The sequence below is a fragment of the Quercus robur genome, chromosome 7 (assembly GCF_932294415.1).
Source record: "Quercus robur chromosome 7, dhQueRobu3.1, whole genome shotgun sequence".
In the NCBI taxonomy this organism is placed as follows: domain Eukaryota; kingdom Viridiplantae; phylum Streptophyta; class Magnoliopsida; order Fagales; family Fagaceae; genus Quercus; species Quercus robur.
Window position 1 is genome coordinate 4,382,104 of NC_065540.1, and position 17,983 is coordinate 4,400,086.

The 17,983-nt window shown below is 32.7% G+C and overlaps 2 protein-coding genes across 2 annotated transcripts; one reads left to right on the plus strand and one right to left on the minus strand.

Moving 5' to 3' along the window:
- Nucleotides 1–291: 291 nt before the first annotated feature.
- On the minus strand, nucleotides 292–1,134 carry LOC126691836 (60S ribosomal protein L12). The gene has a single exon (XM_050387068.1). It carries the CDS (start codon nucleotides 1,038–1,040, stop codon nucleotides 540–542), a length of 501 nt encoding a protein of 166 aa, XP_050243025.1. The 5' UTR covers nucleotides 1,041–1,134; the 3' UTR covers nucleotides 292–539.
- Nucleotides 1,135–13,197: 12,063 nt separating this feature from the next.
- Nucleotides 13,198–14,132, plus strand: LOC126691837 (uncharacterized). The gene has a single exon (XM_050387069.1). The coding sequence runs from the start codon at nucleotides 13,307–13,309 to the stop codon at nucleotides 13,826–13,828; it is 522 nt and encodes a 173-aa protein (XP_050243026.1). The 5' UTR covers nucleotides 13,198–13,306; the 3' UTR covers nucleotides 13,829–14,132.
- The last annotated feature ends 3,851 nt before the right edge of the window (nucleotides 14,133–17,983 follow it).

Sequence of the window (17,983 nt, forward strand, 5' to 3'; positions counted from 1 at the left end):
AATTCATCAACAAGCGCAGAAACCAAAAATCAGAAATGACGCTAAATCCAACCACATTTTCTTTGTTGTTGCTTAGCAAACTAAACTAAAAGTTATGCTGTCAAAACGAAATTAACCTTCTATATCCATTCAGCTCAATTATGCATCTCAATATTGTCGAAAGACCCATTCAAAACTACTTGATAATAATCACTTTGTAAGATTTCATTTTGAGCCTATCTACATTTCCCACATTGGATTCTTAAAAGCATTCATTAACAAGCATCGAAACTATTAAAAAAAAACCAGAAATGAAACTAAATTATAACCACATTTTCTTTGTGGTTGCATTAGCAAATGCATTATGATATTCAAATCCGCTCTACTCTGTTTCCAAACATTTTAACATTTAACCCTAAAAATTCAAAGACATAACCATTAAATCATAACAAAAAAAAAAACGATAAAATTTTCTTTCCATGCCTCAAAACTGATTAAACAACAAAACCCAAAACAAAAAGGTAAATTCAAGGTTTTCAAACCCCTGACATAGTTGATTTTCAATCTAAAGGAACCTCAACATCACCATCAGTGATCTCTTGCTGCAAATCCTTAGGGTCCTTACCATCAACAGTACACCCAACAGAGACACAAGTTCCCAGAATCTCCTTCACGGTCCCACTAAGATCCTTCGCCATAGACCTAGGCTTCATCACCTTAGCGATCTCGATGACGTCGTCGAGCGAGATGTTACCGTTGTGCTTGATGTTCTTCGTCTTCTTCCGGTCGCGCTCCGGCTCCTTCAGCGCCTTGATGACCAGCGCGGCGGCGGAGGGCACCACGGACACCTTGGCCTGACGGTTCTGGACCGTTAGCTTGACCGTTACGCGGAGGCCCTTCCAGTCCTTGGCGGTTTCCTTCGCTATGTCTTCTCCGATCTTCTTCGGGGAAAGACCCAGTGGACCGATCTTCGGAGCGAGTGAACTCGCCGCTCCGACCTCACCTCCGGTGACTCGGACGTACACGTCCACCACCTGTGAGGGATCGAGCTTTGGAGGCATTTTCGGGGTCTCTGGTGGTGGAGTTTAGGGTTTGAGGAGCTTGTATGAAATAGCTATGGGGGCGCTGTGAAAGTGAGTCAGAGAAACTGTGAGGTTTTCTAGGGTTCATATATGCTAGGGTTTTGCATGTAGGGTTTTTTGAAATGACCAAAATGTCCTTGGTTTTATTGGGCTTTTTTGTATAGGCCCATTAATTTTCAGTGGACCTTTGGGGACCATTGGGTTGTGGCTAATGGGTTGGATTGAAAGCTTGGTGCAATGAATAGGGTGACAATACATGAGTTTTTATTTTATTTTTTTGGATGGGTGACAAGTACATGAAATTATTTGGATAACAGATAGGGATGAACAATGTTGCGACACTTCACATGACATTAGAGAAAAGAATAAAAAAGAGCAAGATCATGATAAGGATGCATTTTTGCATGAGTTGTTAGCCGTTCTACATTTCTATTTACAATGGATGCCATTGTCAATCATACAATCATATTTTAGGAAGTTCAATCCATTGGGAGGAGTGGATTTAAATTAATAAAGAACTTTAAAATTGAATCTCGCCGACACTAAAAACTAAAAAGAAGTTTATTGGTGAAGAGTAATCATTATAAATATTTTAGGAAGTTCAATCCATTGGGAGGAGTGGATTTAAATGAATAAAGAACTTTAGAATTGAATCTCGCCGACACTAAAAACTAAAAAGAAGTTTATTGGTAAAGAGTAATCATTATAAAAGATTTATACACTCCAATCCTAACATGTCACATCATCTCATTATATATTAAAGAATATGCATAACTATACTTAATCAATTCTATTACTCATTTAAAAATCCAACCCAATTAGAAGTTTATGAAAATGTTATTTGGTGTGATAAGTTATATTAAGTTTTAAATAAAAAACAGATATGACAATCACTTACTGAATGATATAAAATATAGATTTTACACTCCATCCATACCAAATTCGAAATCTTTAGTTAATTCTATTCCATCACTGTACAAATGGTTCATAAGTATGGCCAACTAAAAAACAGTTCAGGACCACTGCCTGGTTGGACAAGTTGGCACTTCCGTAGTCACTAATAAATGCTTGGATTAGTAGTGGGGTGTGAGTTTGAGTTGCCAAATATCCTAGCATATATATTATCTAAGTATTTTTAACCATTCCAAATAAAATAAAAAATAAAAAACCCAAACTTTAATCCAAATATTTATGATCAACTATGGATTAGTTTATTTTATCAAAATCCATATGCTTTATCGCCTTCTTAATTAATTGCCAATTTGGATGCTGCACCGGCCGGCCACCTTCAATATAATTCATATCCTCTGTTTAAAACTAAAACTTTTTTGGAAAGCAATGATTAAACTAATCAAACGGCTTCGAACTTCTCCTCTACCTGGATTAAAGAAAGAACTTGAACTCAAAAGTTCATTTTTCCACTCCAATCTGACACACCCAACAACCATATAAAACACCCACACGTAATTCTCACTTTATTTACACAGTCTGACGTGTATACTTTGACATATATCTGTTAGGCAGCCTGAACTTAGAAAAAAACATATGAACCCTAAACTCACACACAACTCACAAAATGCATGCATGTTTGGCCCCCACAATCTCAAACCATCCATGGACTAAACGTGAAATGAACAAAAAAACAAAAGCTGCAATTCCTGTGGTCAATAAGTTAACAGGAATGTTCTTCTGGATAAAGTCATTGTGAGAACCTTACCTATCTGATAAGAGACTTTCACGCAAAAAATGCATATTTTAAACTTCACGAAGCAGTGAGTGATGCATAACGACATAATAAGATGCCTAAACTTTATTAACATATTTCTTTATGTTTTAATATATACCACAAATGATCATTGAAGAAAAAAAGTATTCTTACTAAGAGCATCATAATTGGCATGTGTCGTGTGTATAGGTGTTGCGGTGTAAAGGATTCGAATAATGAAATAAATCTTGTTTGAAAAGAGCATTTAGGATAATTTTAGGATATCATTGTATAGGCCGGGTCTTTTTTTCTTTTTTTTTAAGTCATTCTATCAAAACAAAACTATTTTTTAATCCATGAATGTTAAAATATTAAAAAAAATGATAGTGACAAAAAAAAATAAGATAAATGTGGCCTAATAAGACCTTATTAGGTCTACATGTATTAGTGTTGACAACTTGTGTCAAATAGTGAGTCTTTTTGCGTCTTAAAGTTGTAATTTGAAATTAAGAAGAAGATTCAATATCAGCTCAAAAATGAATGGTATTTGTTAACTTGATAGGGGATGAATTTGGACGTGAACATGTCGGAAGACTTCACGCACATGGAAATGCATTATGAGGTCTACATGTATTCGTGTTGACAAATTGTGTCAAATAGTGAATTTTTTTGCATCTTAGAGTTGTAATTTGAGAGCAAGAAGAGGATTTAATAGCAACTCAAAAATGAAAAGTCTTTGTCAACTTGATAGGGGATGAACTTGGACGTGAACATGTTGGAAGACTTCACGCACATGGAAATGCATTATGAGAAACCTTACCTGCCCGATAAGAGACTTCACACACGTGCCGAAATCTGATTTTTAATCAAAGCGAGGCCAAAAACATTATAACTTAATTGGCATTGTTTGGTATTTTTAACAAAGATAAAGAACTGCGTTACATTAAAAGATTCCAAACCCTAATTCTCTTGATTTCACTATATTAGAGATATCAAGATAGATCTAGAAATCAATTGGTGAATAAGTTGAAGTCAATGTGTTACCACAAACTTGTTGTCATGGGAGCAAAGACACTCCAAGAAGTTCTTGGAGTCAGTTGGAGGTTGCGGTCCTACCATGGGTGTGTCATTTGTGAAAACATCCTTATGGTTGAAGGGTCAAATATTTTGGAGCAGTAAAGAGTTTTTGTTGTAAGTTGTTTGCTAGTTATACATGTGTCTTATAAAACCTTAAACAACCAAATCTTCAAAATTCATATTTGCCCTATAATGCACTCATCAATTGAATGAAATATATTAGGTATACAATGGGTCTGTTTGAAGTTCGCTTATTTTGTTAAAATTGAAAACTTTTTTGTTAAAAGTACTGTAAATAAAGATAAAAATTAGCTGAAATAGTATAGTGTAACCCATAAATAGTACTAAAAAACGTAGTGGGACCCATAAATAGTAGCAAAAATAAGCTAAATAGTAAAATAAGTTGGGAAAATTAATCATGTTAAAAGAACACAATATGACAAATATAACAACCCAAAAGTCATTGTAACACATAAAATTACAAATTCACGGTAGCTATGATATTATATAAAACATGATCCATAGTAACCTTGCTATTCTATAATTTCTAACAATCAAGATCAATTACAATTTCATTTTTCCAACCCCTAGTTGCCTTTAGTCTACTCTCTAATTAACTTATGTGCCACGTGCCCCACACTAATGACCAGAATTGCATTATCCATGGACTTTAAAATGACTATCAAGAACACTACTATTGGTGCAAACCATGTTACTTTTTGTTCTAATTGGTTTTTGAGTCCCTCGAGAGTATTTTATTATATTTGAGAAAGTCTAGTGTCACAGAAAAATGCACAACTTGTGTCACAACTCGCCACATGGCAAGTTGTGGTTGGTGGAAGGGTGTCCCCACATCACCCTTCCACCAACCACAACTCGTCATGTTATGTATTTTGGTTGTGGCACTAGACTTTCTCATTATATTTTACCCAATGATACGTAAGTACCTAAGGCCTAGGCAATTAACAAGTCAAAAATAATGCAAAATGGTCGCATAGGGTGGTCTAAGAAATTATGAATGATATCATTATATATATTTACTTTTTCTCAAAACTTTGTCCATAAGCTCAAAATATAAGAGACGTAAATGGGAGCATATCATATCAAATCTAGAAGAAAAATATGTCTATTCTCTTTGTTTGATTATGTTGCACATCATAAAGATAACAAATTTGATGGGAAGTGATGCTTGGAATAAATCTGACACTGGCAATAAACTTACACGGAATATCCTTCGAGGAAAAGGAAAAAAGAGAACATGCAATAGATAAAATTAGAAAAACAAAAAAAATTATAGCAATTTCATAACATTCTTAAAATAATCTACCACCTTATACATAAATCCACCATAATGTAGAATTTTTATTTTAACTTTTTGAGAAATATTGTGAAATTGTTATAAAGTTTTATTGTGTCCCTAGCATGACTCAATAAACACTAAAATGGATTTTTTTTTTTTTTTTAAATCATGTGTCTCAATCTGGATTCAAATTGGGAGCAATTTCTAAGGTATTGCAAAGACTGCAATAGTTATGGATCACTACATAGAAAAGTTAAAACGTCAAAAAGGTAAAAGGTTTTCTAAAAAAAAAAAAGTTTAAAGTTACAATCGTTGTCTTTTCTTTTCTTTTTTATGTTCTTTTCCAAATTGAATGGCTAAACTTTTCTCCTCAACCGTATATAATTATTAGTGCTGTACTTTATATTTCACCAACCAGAACAGCACAACCTAATATAAGTCATTATTTTACTGGAATTATCAAAATAGGAAAATAATCAAACATATGGTATAGCGTAATAAATCTAGTATAAAATGATACACTTCTCATGAAAAAAAAAATTTTTGATTTTTTTTTTTTAACGCTAGAACAAACCAACTTATCAACAAGCATTAGCGAAATTGAAGCTTGGAAATTTAATGAGTAAATAGTCTATCATACTCCAGCAATAAGATTATCAAATTTCAAGAAATGTGGAAAATTCAATTGGATTTCCTACCCTTAAGGGTTTGGATATATAGATTTCAAAAAAATTGAAGAAAGAGTTCTTTTATTATTCATTGTCCTCTTACAAAGTGGGTATAACTATGGTGAAAACTGAAAATGGGCTTTTGCCTTCTTCTTCTTCTTTTTTTTTTTTTTTTAATATCCAGTAAAATGTTTCATATTTGAAACTATTTAGACAAATGTCCCTATTTTGAAATTTGATTTTCTAAAAATTGAGTTTCAATTTAAAACTTGATTTTTAGACAATCGAGTTATAGCTAACTAAAAAATTATAAAAAAAAAAAAAAAAAAATTCTGGAACTCAAGTACTTCACATGGAACTTGAGTTCCAAAAAAAAAAAAAAAAAAAATCTAAGTCCATGTTCGCTATAACTCAATGTTCCAAAAATCGAATTATACATTTGAAACTTGATTTTTAGAAAATCGAGTTTCAAAACAGGGGCATTTTCCTAATTAGTTTCAAACATGGGGTATTTTGCTAGATATTTTAAAAAGAAATGGGAAAAGCCCATTTTCTCTGTATAACTATATATAGCAAAAGTTGTCTTATAAGAGGACAAACTAAAAGATTAAAAAAAAAAAAAAAAAAAAAAAAAAAAAAAAAAAAAAAAAACAAACTCTAAGGACAATACGTGCCCTTTAATAGTTAACGACCATCTATTGTGCATATATTATTGACAACTATAAGAAGCATATCTAACTCTTTTTGACCATGTACACTTTTATGATAATAGCTTTGAATAAAGCTACAAAGAAAATACAATGAACAATATTATTTATGTGGGAGGAACGAATCTTTCTCTAATTAGATATTGTCCCCTTTGGGATGGGCAGGGTCAACCCTTACTTCCACTCGCATGAATTTGCTCAATCCCACATCGGGGAGAAACGCCTCCCACCCTTGGTCTAAGGAAGGGTGTACCATTTCCCACCCACCCAAAAAAAAAAAAAAAGAGAGAGTAGAATTTCACCTATAAACCTAAAAAATTATTGCCAAAACCGTCAATTATGTTAAGTTAGTCCTTGAAATTCTTAAATAAGATTCCATGTTACCTTTGCTCTTGCTTGTCATCAAAGCTTATTGTTGAAATCGTACAAAATTGTGCCTCATTTGCACTCTTTTGTTGCCGTTATAGTAAGAATTAAGTTAAATTACAATTTGAAACACTTAATTTGTAAAGCAATTTCATGAAATAATTTCTAAAATGGAAATAGGAGTAAAGATGTTAACAATTTTCAAAACCTTAGACTAATTAAATTAAACAAACATTAATTCATGGATAAAATTAAATTGTGGCATATATAATTCAAGAACCAAAAACTATAATTCACTTATGATTATAATATAACATAGTAGTAAGAAATTCTTATAACTCATTATATTTGCGAGTTCAAGAATTATAAATTTGAGTAGTTATAAGCCCTATTATCATCCAAGTGATCTCAAGCCATAACGTAATGTGTGGACAATACTTACATAGCCGCCCCCCACACTTGCGAACCCTTTTTTTTATCAGTACATAGAAAAGTTAAAACGTCAAAAAGGTAAAAAGTTTTCTAAAAAAAAAAAGTTAAAAGTTACGGTCGTTGTCTTTTTTTTTTCTTTTTTTCCAAATTGAATGGCTGAACTTTTCTCCTCAACCATACATAATTATTAGTGCTCTACTTTATATTTCACCAACCAGAACATCACAACCTAACATATGTCATTTTTTTATTGGAATTATCAAAATAGGAAAATAATCAAACATATGATATAGCGTAATAAATCTAGTATAAAATGAAACACTTCTCATGAAAAAAAAATTTTGATTTTTGATTTTTGATTTTTTTTTTTTTTTTTTTTTTTTAACGCTAGAACAAACCAACTTATCAACAAGCATTAGCGAAATTGAAGCTTGGAAATTTAGAGTAAATAGTCTATCATACTCCAGCAATAAGATTATCAAATTTCAAGACATGTGGAAAATTCAATTGGATTTCCTACCCTTAACTTTGGATATATAGATTTCAAAAAAATTGAAGAAAGAGTTCTATTATTAATATCCAGCAAAATGCCTCATATCTCAAACTATTTAGGCAAATGCCCTTGTTTTGAAACTCGATTTTCCAAAAATTGAGTTTCAATTTAAAACTCGATTTTTAGACAATCGAGTTATAGTGAACTAAAAAATTAAATAAAAAAAAAATATTTTGGAACTTGAGTACTTCACATGGAACTTAAGTTCCAAAAAAAAAAAAAAAAATTCTAAGTCCACATTCGCTATAACTCGATGTTTCAAAAATCGAGTTATAAATTTGAAACTCGATTTTTAGAAAATCAAGTTTCAAAACAGGTGTATTTTCCTAATTAGTTTCAAACATGAGGCATTTTGCTGGATATTTTAAAAAGAAAGGGCAAAAGCCCATTTTCTCTGTATAACTATATATAGCAAAAGTTGTCTTATAAGAGGACAAACTAAAAGATTTAAAAAAAAAACCTCAAAGGACAATACGTGCCCTTTAATAGTAAACGACCATCTATTGTGCATATATTATTGACAACTATAAAAAGCAAATCTAACTCTTTTTGACTATGTACACTTTTATGATAATAGCTTTGAATAAAGCTACAAAAAAATACAATGAACAATATTATTTATGTGGGAGGAACGAATCTTTCTCCAATCAGGTATTGTTCGTTTTGGGATGGATAGGGTCGACCCTTGCTTCTACTCACACGGATTTGCTCAGTCCCACATCAGGGAGAGACACTTCCCACCCTTACCTTATAAGCACATGGCCTAAGGAAAGGTGTACCATTCCCCCCCCCCCCCCCCCCCCACCACAAAAAAAAAAAATTCTTAAGTTAGTCCTTGAAATTCTAAAAAATTATTGCCAAAACCGTCAATTATGTTAAGTTAGTCCTTGAAATTCTTAAATAAGATTCCATGTTACCTTTTCTCTTGCTTGTAATCAAAGCTTATTGTTGAACTCGTACAAAATTGTGCCTCATTTGCACTCTTTTGTTGCCGTTATAGTAAGAATTAAGTTAAATTACAATTTGAAACACTTAATTTGTAAAGCAATTTCATGAAATAATTTCTAAAATGGAAATAGGAGTAAAGATGTTAACAATTTTCAAAACCTTATAGACTAATTAAATTGAACAAACATTAATTCATGGATAAAATTAAATTGTGGCATATAATTCAAAAACCAAAAACTATAATTCACTCATGATTATAATATAACATAGTAGTAAGAAATTCTTATAACTCATTATATTTGCGAGTTCAAAAATTATAAATTTGAGTAGTTGTAAGAGCATTCACAGCAGTGTAGCTATAATGCTATATTGCTAAAATTTAGCTCCACAAACATAAAAAAACCCCTGCAGCAGTGGAGCCATAGTTAAAAATTTTAGATGAATGGCTACAGTGCACATCTAAAAATAGATGTGCACTGTAGCTCAAAGCTAAAAAAAAAAATAGTTTTTTATTACATCTCTCTCTCTCCTCTTTGATTAAAATAGTCCTCTCTCTCTCTCTCTCTCTCCGACTTCTCTTCATTCTTCTTTCTTCCTCAAAAAATTTTTTTTCTCTCCAGCTCACCGGCCTCCCTCATCCCTCAGCTCGCAGGCCTCCCTCATCCCTCAGCTCACCGGTCTTTTTTTTTTTCTCTCTAGCTCTCAGCTCGCCGGTAAATTTTCCTTTCCTCTCTAGCTCTCGCCGGCCTCCGTCATCTCCCTCATCCCTTAGCTCGTCGGCCAGCTCCCTCACCGCCGACCTGTTCCACCGACCCAGCTCGCCGACCCATGCCAAGCCCCATCGCCCAGTCTGCATCCCTCCGCCGGCCTCAACGTCATCGACCCAACCCCCCAGCCGCCGATCACGCTTCCGTCCAATCCTCTGATCAAACCCACGCCGCCCAGTCCTCCCCACTCCGCCGATCAACGCCTCCGCCTAGTCCTCCGATCAGACCCACGCCATTCTCTTTGCTGTGATTGAGTTTGTTTGTTTGTTTTTTTTTTTTTTTTAATGTATTTTCATGTGGGAATGATGTTTGATTTTTGTTTTCTTCTATGGGTTTGATGGCTGTGGTGGTGGCGATGGTGGCTGTTGTGGCTATTGTTTGGTGGTACGGTGTTTGGTTTTTTTTTTTTTTTTTTTTTTTTTTTGTGGGTTTGGTTGTGTCTGCTGGTGGTGGTGATAGTGGTGGTTGCGGGTGTGGCTGATGGTAGAGGTGGTTGTGCACGGTGCTGGGTTGTTTTTTTGGGTAGTGGATTATATTATTTTATTGTAGGTGGTATATTATTTTATTGTAGGGATATATTATTTTATTGTGATGTTTATATTATTTTATTGTGTTGATAGCTAAAATAGATCAACTGCTGTAATATATGTATAGGTATAATAGATAAAGTAACTTTTGGTGGAGTTAAAAAGCTAAATTTTTAGCTCCACTGCTGTAGATGCTCTTATCATTCAAGTGATCTCAAGCTATAATGTAATGTGTGGACAATACTTACACAGCTGCCCCCCACACTTGCAAACCCTTTTTTTTATTAAAAAAATTCGTGATTATAAAATCATGCATCTCCCGATAAAATGGATAAAATCAAAACAAGGTAGTAGTAAGTAGACATAATGAAAGGTTTGTTAAAAATTATATAAACCCATACTTGGTCAGCAATTCTCACTCAGCATGAAACACGAGTTGGAGTTGTTTATGTGAATCGAGGAGTAATAATAATAGAATTCCACTGTTGCTAATCCATTATTGACCTTTGCTGTTTAGTTTCTAATGCATTTTTCCTGTTTCCTTAAAAAGAAAAAAATAATTGACCTTGGAATGCTACGCTAATGCCTATTGTATCGTAATCTACAATCATCCTGTACTGAATCATCATTCAATCCTCCATATATACACTGTGGAATTGTTAGGTAGCAACTGTTGCTAAGTTAATTAATAGGTGTTCTCTCTTTACACGACATTGCACCCTCTAAAATTTCAATTATATGAACTATTTTTGGAATTTACGCGTGAGTGTGGTTAATAATTTTCCATGTACTGTCCTAGGATAATTTCACCATCATGAATTAATATATTCAATAAATTAACACACACATCCCAAGAACACACCAGTCGGCAAACCTCACTGAACCATATTGATATACAGGAGTAATGTTGTTTGTTTTTTATGAAAATTTGCGTAGGTGGTAAAATATATGAAAATATATGTAATATTATTTAAAATTTAAAAATTATTGTTTAAGTACATGTATCAAATGGGCCCACAGTCTCTACCACAAAAGAAGATTTAAAAGAAAAAAAATTTAGAAGCATACTACTTTGTGACAATTTTGATGGGGGCAACCATTTGTATAATAAAAAAATAAAAAAAACTACATTTTAGTTAATTAAGTTCAAAGTTTACTCATATGAAAATATATAAAATTGTGTAAAAATATATGATCGTTACAACAATTAATTGCATAAATTTACATAAGTACTATTGTTTTATCATATAGTTTTTTTAAATTTATTTACATGTCCCATAATAAAGATGATTATTGTATGAGAAAAATATATAAGTAATTTTTTAATGAAATGTATGTAATATAAAATAAATAATATAATATAAATGTTAAGAAGAGTAAGCATATATTAGGATCATAATCTTTACTATAATTTTGTTATGACTTATTTAATTAGTGAGTTATGAGTGGTGAAATTTTAAACTCCATTAAAAAGCCATCACTTTTACTTTTACTCCGTCGCTTACTATTTGCCACATACACGAGTTACAACAAAAATTTGTAATCCTTGGATGTAAATGGTGTGATCAGATTTATTGAAGGGTAGGATATGGACAATCTTGACATGTGACGGCAAAAGAAGCACTCATTTCACCAAGTTGAGAAATATTTTCGTACCTGACGTGTCACGATACGGACAATCTGATCTGAATTGGAAAGGTGATGGGGTGTGGGGCCCAAAAAACTTGACCTGCAGTAGGTGAAAGACTAGACGAAAAAGTGTGTCATAAAGCTCTTAACTGCCAATGAATTTGAGATTTGAGTAGTTGATTGGACGAATGACTTGATTGGCCCACGTGTGGACTCGCTCCTAAATGGATAAAAATTCGTTGCTATTTATTTCTATTCCTATTATTATAAATGGAAAATTTTCCTTATTATGTTATCTATTTTTTGAAATTTCCTAATCGATTATGCCCACGTCATATTGGACATGACATTTTTGTATGTAGTAGTTGAAAATCGACAAAACATCATACGCGTGTCATTCGAAGGGTATTTTAGGGATTTTACTTTGAGTTTTTTTTTTTTTTTTTTTTTTTAAGAACAATTTTGAGTTTTTTATAAACCACTTCTTCAGATTTTCATGGGACTTTTGGGTTGGGATAATCAATTTTTTAGTTTTGTACTTATTATGTTTTTGTGTCAATTTAGTTTGTATATTAGTGGGGTTTTGGCTCTTTTTTTTTTTTTTTTTTTTGGTATGCTATAGTTCATTGTAATTTAACCAATCAATTTTGCACCCCACCTTTTCTTTTTCTTTTTTCATTTGTTTTTAACTTAAGGAAAAATTAACAAATATCTTTAAGAGTTGACTTATAAAATATTTTTAGAAATTTTTTATAAAAAAAAAGAAAAAAATTTAATTTTTTTAACAATTTTATTTTTTATGAAAATGATATTATAATTTTCTTAAAATACCTCATTAACAAATGCTCTAAAAGAAATTGTTAATCAAAATTTTTAATTTAAAAAATAGATAATATATCATTAGAGAAATAAGAATGATGCAACAAAAGTGATGTATAATCAATGATGTCCAAACGATTAATCATTCAAACTTAAAATTTATGGATAAAATGGTATTTACATAACAATGTACCTAAGACTTAAATTTGTTAATTAAAACCCTTTTTTTAATTTCGTAAAGTCCTATGTTAGAGGAGCCACAAAAAAATTATAATTAAAACTCCATTTGATTTGTACATCTCCCACTTGCCTCTCAATCATATATATAGGGCCAAAATGAAAGAAGTGAGATTGGCTTAATTATATATAGTTCTTTCGAGGACATATCCCATAAAAATTGAAACGATAGATATGTGACCAAAGCCTATAGGGATTGGACCCCATGATGCATGACCCCTTTTTAATTTAAAGCAGATAGTAAAGATTAACTGATTAAAAAATAAAAAGAGGCTCATACTAAACACATGAGGACACCCACTTTCTACAATTTTTCTGTTTGGCTTTTTAGTAACTTGCTTGTTTGAACTCTGTGCAAAGAGAAATGAGCTTATCCGTTACACCATTATAAAATGCTGAATAATCAAGGATGACAACAAAGCAAGCACAGCCTAGCTGGAAAGAAAACAAACAAACAAAAACCCATATAACATTTGCAAGTTTTGCAACCCCATTTCAAAGTTTTCATCAATGGCAACTTGGAAAAGTTTCCATGCACAACCCAGTTACAACAACATCTACTCATCAACCAGTTCGGAGAGTGACAACAACATCAACAACAATCCAGTTGCCTCCGACAGTCACTTCGAGTTTGATGAAGCTGATGTTTGGAATTCCAATCATGTCTCACCACTTGAGACAAAGAAAACACTGCCAACTCCTCGGCAACCTAAGAAAGTGACTAGGAAGAGGGACATAGGGGACAGGACCATGGTGGCATCAACATCATTGCCTATGGAGATACCGGACTGGTCGAAGATTCTTAAAGATGACTATAGAGACCATAGAAAGAGAGACAGTGATGAAGATGTTGTTGTTGATGATGATGATGAGCATGAAGATCAAGATTACAGGTTTCCTCCTCATGAGTATTTAGCAAGGACTCGAGGTGCCTCTTTTTCTGTTCATGAAGGGAAAGGTAGGACTTTGAAAGGCATGGACTTGCGCCGTGTGAGGAATGCAATTTGGGAGAAAGTTGGGTTTGAAGGTTAGTAGGGGCTATAGCTAGAGAAGGACTTGGTTCATGCAATTAATAGAGTAATTAAGGAGAGATTAGAATTGTTGGGTATTTTGTTAGGCCGGAAATTAAGGTCAAATCTCACTCTTTTCGATCTCTTATGTTCTTTTTCCGGAGGACTAATTTAAGCTTCTTGTTATTTTTATTTTCCTTTTTTTACTTATTTTCCTGTGAATTTTGAGTGTCTGTGTTTTATTAAGAGGATCACTCATGCATGTAACTCTAACTTTGTGATCGAAGCTAAATCCCAATGATCATCATCACGGTTTCATAAGGCCATATTTTGTTTCTTTCTTCGCTTTTCCCTTTTATTTTTCCCCCTTACATGTTGTATTTAGCTGTTTTTTGGGGTTATATTGGATGAAATTAAATTGCAAAGGAAATGAGCAAGGTGACGTGAACTCAAATGGTTAGCGGTTGGTAAGAAAAGTACAGTTTAGCTAGAACAAACCTTGGAATCAAATTCTTGTCCCTCAATCTAAGCCCTTTTGAACCTCAACAAGGATATTGGCAATCTTAAAATTTATATAGTGGTCTCTTCGTTTTTTGGCTAAGATATAGTACTCATTTAACTTTTACTTCTTTTTGGTTCTCAAACTTTAAATTGTAAAGATAACAAGGAGTTTAAGCATTGAACGTATCTGTAAGAAAACATGGAGCTTGCCTTATTAAGACCTAATTAGAATGCTTGGATGTCACGTGTGAGTGGAGTTCCATGTTGAGGAGTATACATGATTGGACTCGTTTCAATTTCCATGAAATGCCAAAACTTAAAAAAAAAAACTTCAACGACAACCATATGCTCACCATATTCAGTGTATCTATATCTAGACTTTTCCTAAAAGTTCACATTGGGAGAAACTTCGGGGAAAAAGAAAGAAAGAAAGAAAAGAAAATCCATAAATTTGAAGACACCTTGTCCATATCTGAGTTTGACTGATAGGCCATAGATGATAAATCAATTTCAATAAGTTATATCCAAAACACATTGTAACTAATTTATCTGGTGGTAACAAATTATCAAACAAGGGGCGCCACTTGATTCTCTTACCACTGTTTATTTAGATTAGTACACTGATTAATACTTAGGTTGCTTCATAAGGATAATTCTTAAGCTTTTGGACCACTAGAAGGCCTCACGGTAGTTTTCATGGTTGATGATATATGCATTTGTAGGTTGTTCATTGTTGTTGTCAAAAAAAAAGCAACCTATTAATAGCTAGGCTGCTTCATTGTTACACTGCAATAAAGTTGGAGAGTTACATTATTCAAAAGGTCCTTCGTCTCCTTCCTCTGTCAACTGAGAAATGTGGATGCAAATTAAGGTCGGTCTGTGTGGCTCAAAACTACAATTGAACTTGTGTTGACTGCTGTGGTGGGTGTTGTAGCAATGGGCATTATTCAATGGGTATTGGCAGGCTGTTAAGAGTTTTAAGCCCGTAGAATTTGAAGAATATGCTGTACCCATATATATGATTCTTCTTATTTCATGCCAGTGGTCCTATAAGGTACGGTACAAGTGTTTAAACATGGTCCATATTAGGTTGCTGTCATGATCCATGGTGCTCCATAAAAGTTCAATGTCTAATGAATGGGGTTTAATGGTGCTCAAACAAGCTCGGAAGGTGTAAACTGTAACGAACCAGCTTGGTTGGTTTGGTTTATAAAGAGTCTTCCATGAGCCTTTAATGGTACAGGCTGGATTTGCCTAGAGATGGGTTAGTTCATAGTCTTTTACTCTTTACCACCCCCAAAAAAATGGGACATTTTTGGTTACCCTACTCAAGGTTGTGAGTTAAGTTGGGACTCGGGTTCTAGTCATCCCTGAGGTCATTCTTGAGATCTTGGATTTATGTTTTTTTTAGTGAATCTCTTGGGATCATCCCTCACAGAATTCTTCTTACATATATTTATTAGAAGAGTGTGAAATGGAGAACTACAGTCCAAAATTTAGCAAGGCACTTTAAAACTTAAGATCAGAAGAATTCAAGACTTTATTTGGTTGGAACAATATAAAATATTTGTATTTTTCATTGTGTATGTTAGGTAAAAAAAAGTAGAAGTATAAAGGGTAAATTACTATTATTCCTTTATTATTAAAAGTAAGATGATAGAAAAGTGAGATAATTTTTGTACTTCTCTTCTTATTGTCATTTTCTTTCATCTTTTCTCTTCACTTTCGAACAAAAAATGGTAGGTGTGCATGGAAAACTCCATCTACCTTATTTTATTTTCTCATTTTTCATTCCAACCAAATAATGAAAAATCACATTTTTCTCTCCCTTTTTCTCCTCTAATTTTCCATCTTCTACCTTTTCACCACAACTAAACATGGTGTAAAACACAAACATAAGGGAAAAAGGAAGGGGGGGGGGGGGGGTTCCTTCACCATTATAATGGGTAGTACACTTGCCTATTTTGTCTGGTCAAAGACACAAACATAAGGGAAAAGAAAAGGGGGGGGGGGGGGTCATTACCATTATAATGGGCAGTACCTTATTGCCTATTTTGTCTTGTCAAAAATCTAACATGTTTCATGCAGCTTGAAAATGGGAAATTTGTTTTAACCTCAATACAATTGTATCAACGGATATTCAACAAGTTTATTTATGAATTAAAAACAAGTAGACAATCTAACCACAAACACCAAATTTATCACAATAATAATAAAGTGATAAAAAAAAAATGTAGAGATTTGGTAACTAAGTGAAATTTTAAAGATTAACCTCTTAAATGGAAAATTACTCCAGGGTGACCTACCCTATAAGCCAATTCACTATAAAATGAGAAATATACAAACAAACTCAAATAGCATTTGACCATTTGTAATTAGACTTTTCGGGACTCAATAGGCAACTCATTGACTTCACCCCAATAACTCCAAGACCTTTGGACTTCTTCTATATAGACTACACAAATGACATGTTTGCTTCAAATTGGAACTTTAGGATCTCAATCAAGGAAATCAATACCGTATCGATACCAATCGTACTAACCATTAAATTAGTATTATTACAATTGTATCAACTGTACTGGGCATATTTTGGATATTTTGGCTGTTATTGGCATTTCAGCCAATACACTAATTTTTTTTTTTAATTTTTGAAAATTTTAAAACATGTTATTTAAGCTAATAAATTAATTAATGTACTTAGGCTAAAATGTAGACCATAAAATACGTGGATTTTAAATTTTATGTTGATAAACATAAAAATTAATAATTTCATATTTACATAAATAAATACAAACAAATATATATGTATAGAAATATATAAATAATGGTAATCTCTAAACTGTACACCGATATGAAGTATCAACCAGTACCAAAATATTTCGTCCTCCTAATCAAATCGAAACAGGCTTCGGTCCAAAATTGACTTCCTTAATCTATCAATGCATGCACTGATAGAAGACAAAGCACTTAGTGGTTTCAATATGCATGGGTTCTTCAAGTTCTTGGTTTTGATATATCTTGAGGGTGTAAAGCCAATAACTAGAACTAGAAGGATGTTTCTTTGGTTTTGAAACCAAAAGAAGACTCAGGATAATCAATGGTACGACAACTTTCTTTGTATAAAGATTTGTGCTTTGTTTGTATTTATAAGTAGGTTAAATAAAGTTGTACAATTATTTTTCTAAGGGAATTAGAAAAACAAAGTCTGACATTTTTGTTCAAGCAAACCTGGAATAAGGGACCGGTGAACTTTGTGGTTCAATTATTTTTCGCTTGAGCAAGATTTTTTAGGTTGCATATCTTTAGATAAGTTCCATGACTGATTTTTTTTTTTTTTTTTTTTTTTGAGAAGATGACTTAACATATCTTTCACAATTGCCCAAATGTTGCAAACTCTTTTTAAGAGTACAAACTACAAAGTCATTAGAAATTTTTAATAAAAATCCTAACAAATTGAACTTAAAATAGAGGTGAGAACAAATTTTTTTCTCTCTATTTATTGTCTTTAGGCAAATCGATAGAACAACTTTACATCTTGCCATCCTTGTAGGAACCTTTTTAAAAAAAAAATATATATTAATAATAAAATGGTTCAGTTAATAGGTACCTTAGGGCATTTGTTAATGACTACTCCCTCGTCCCACTTTTTTTGTTCTCTATTCCATTTTGAGATATC

What these genes read in the sequence shown, in the direction of transcription:
- LOC126691836 (XM_050387068.1), bottom strand. Translation starts at nt 1,040, where the DNA reads ATGCCTCCAAAGCTCGATCCCTCACAGGTGGTGGACGTGTACGTCCGA.
- LOC126691837 (XM_050387069.1), top strand. Translation starts at nt 13,307, where the DNA reads ATGGCAACTTGGAAAAGTTTCCATGCACAACCCAGTTACAACAACATC.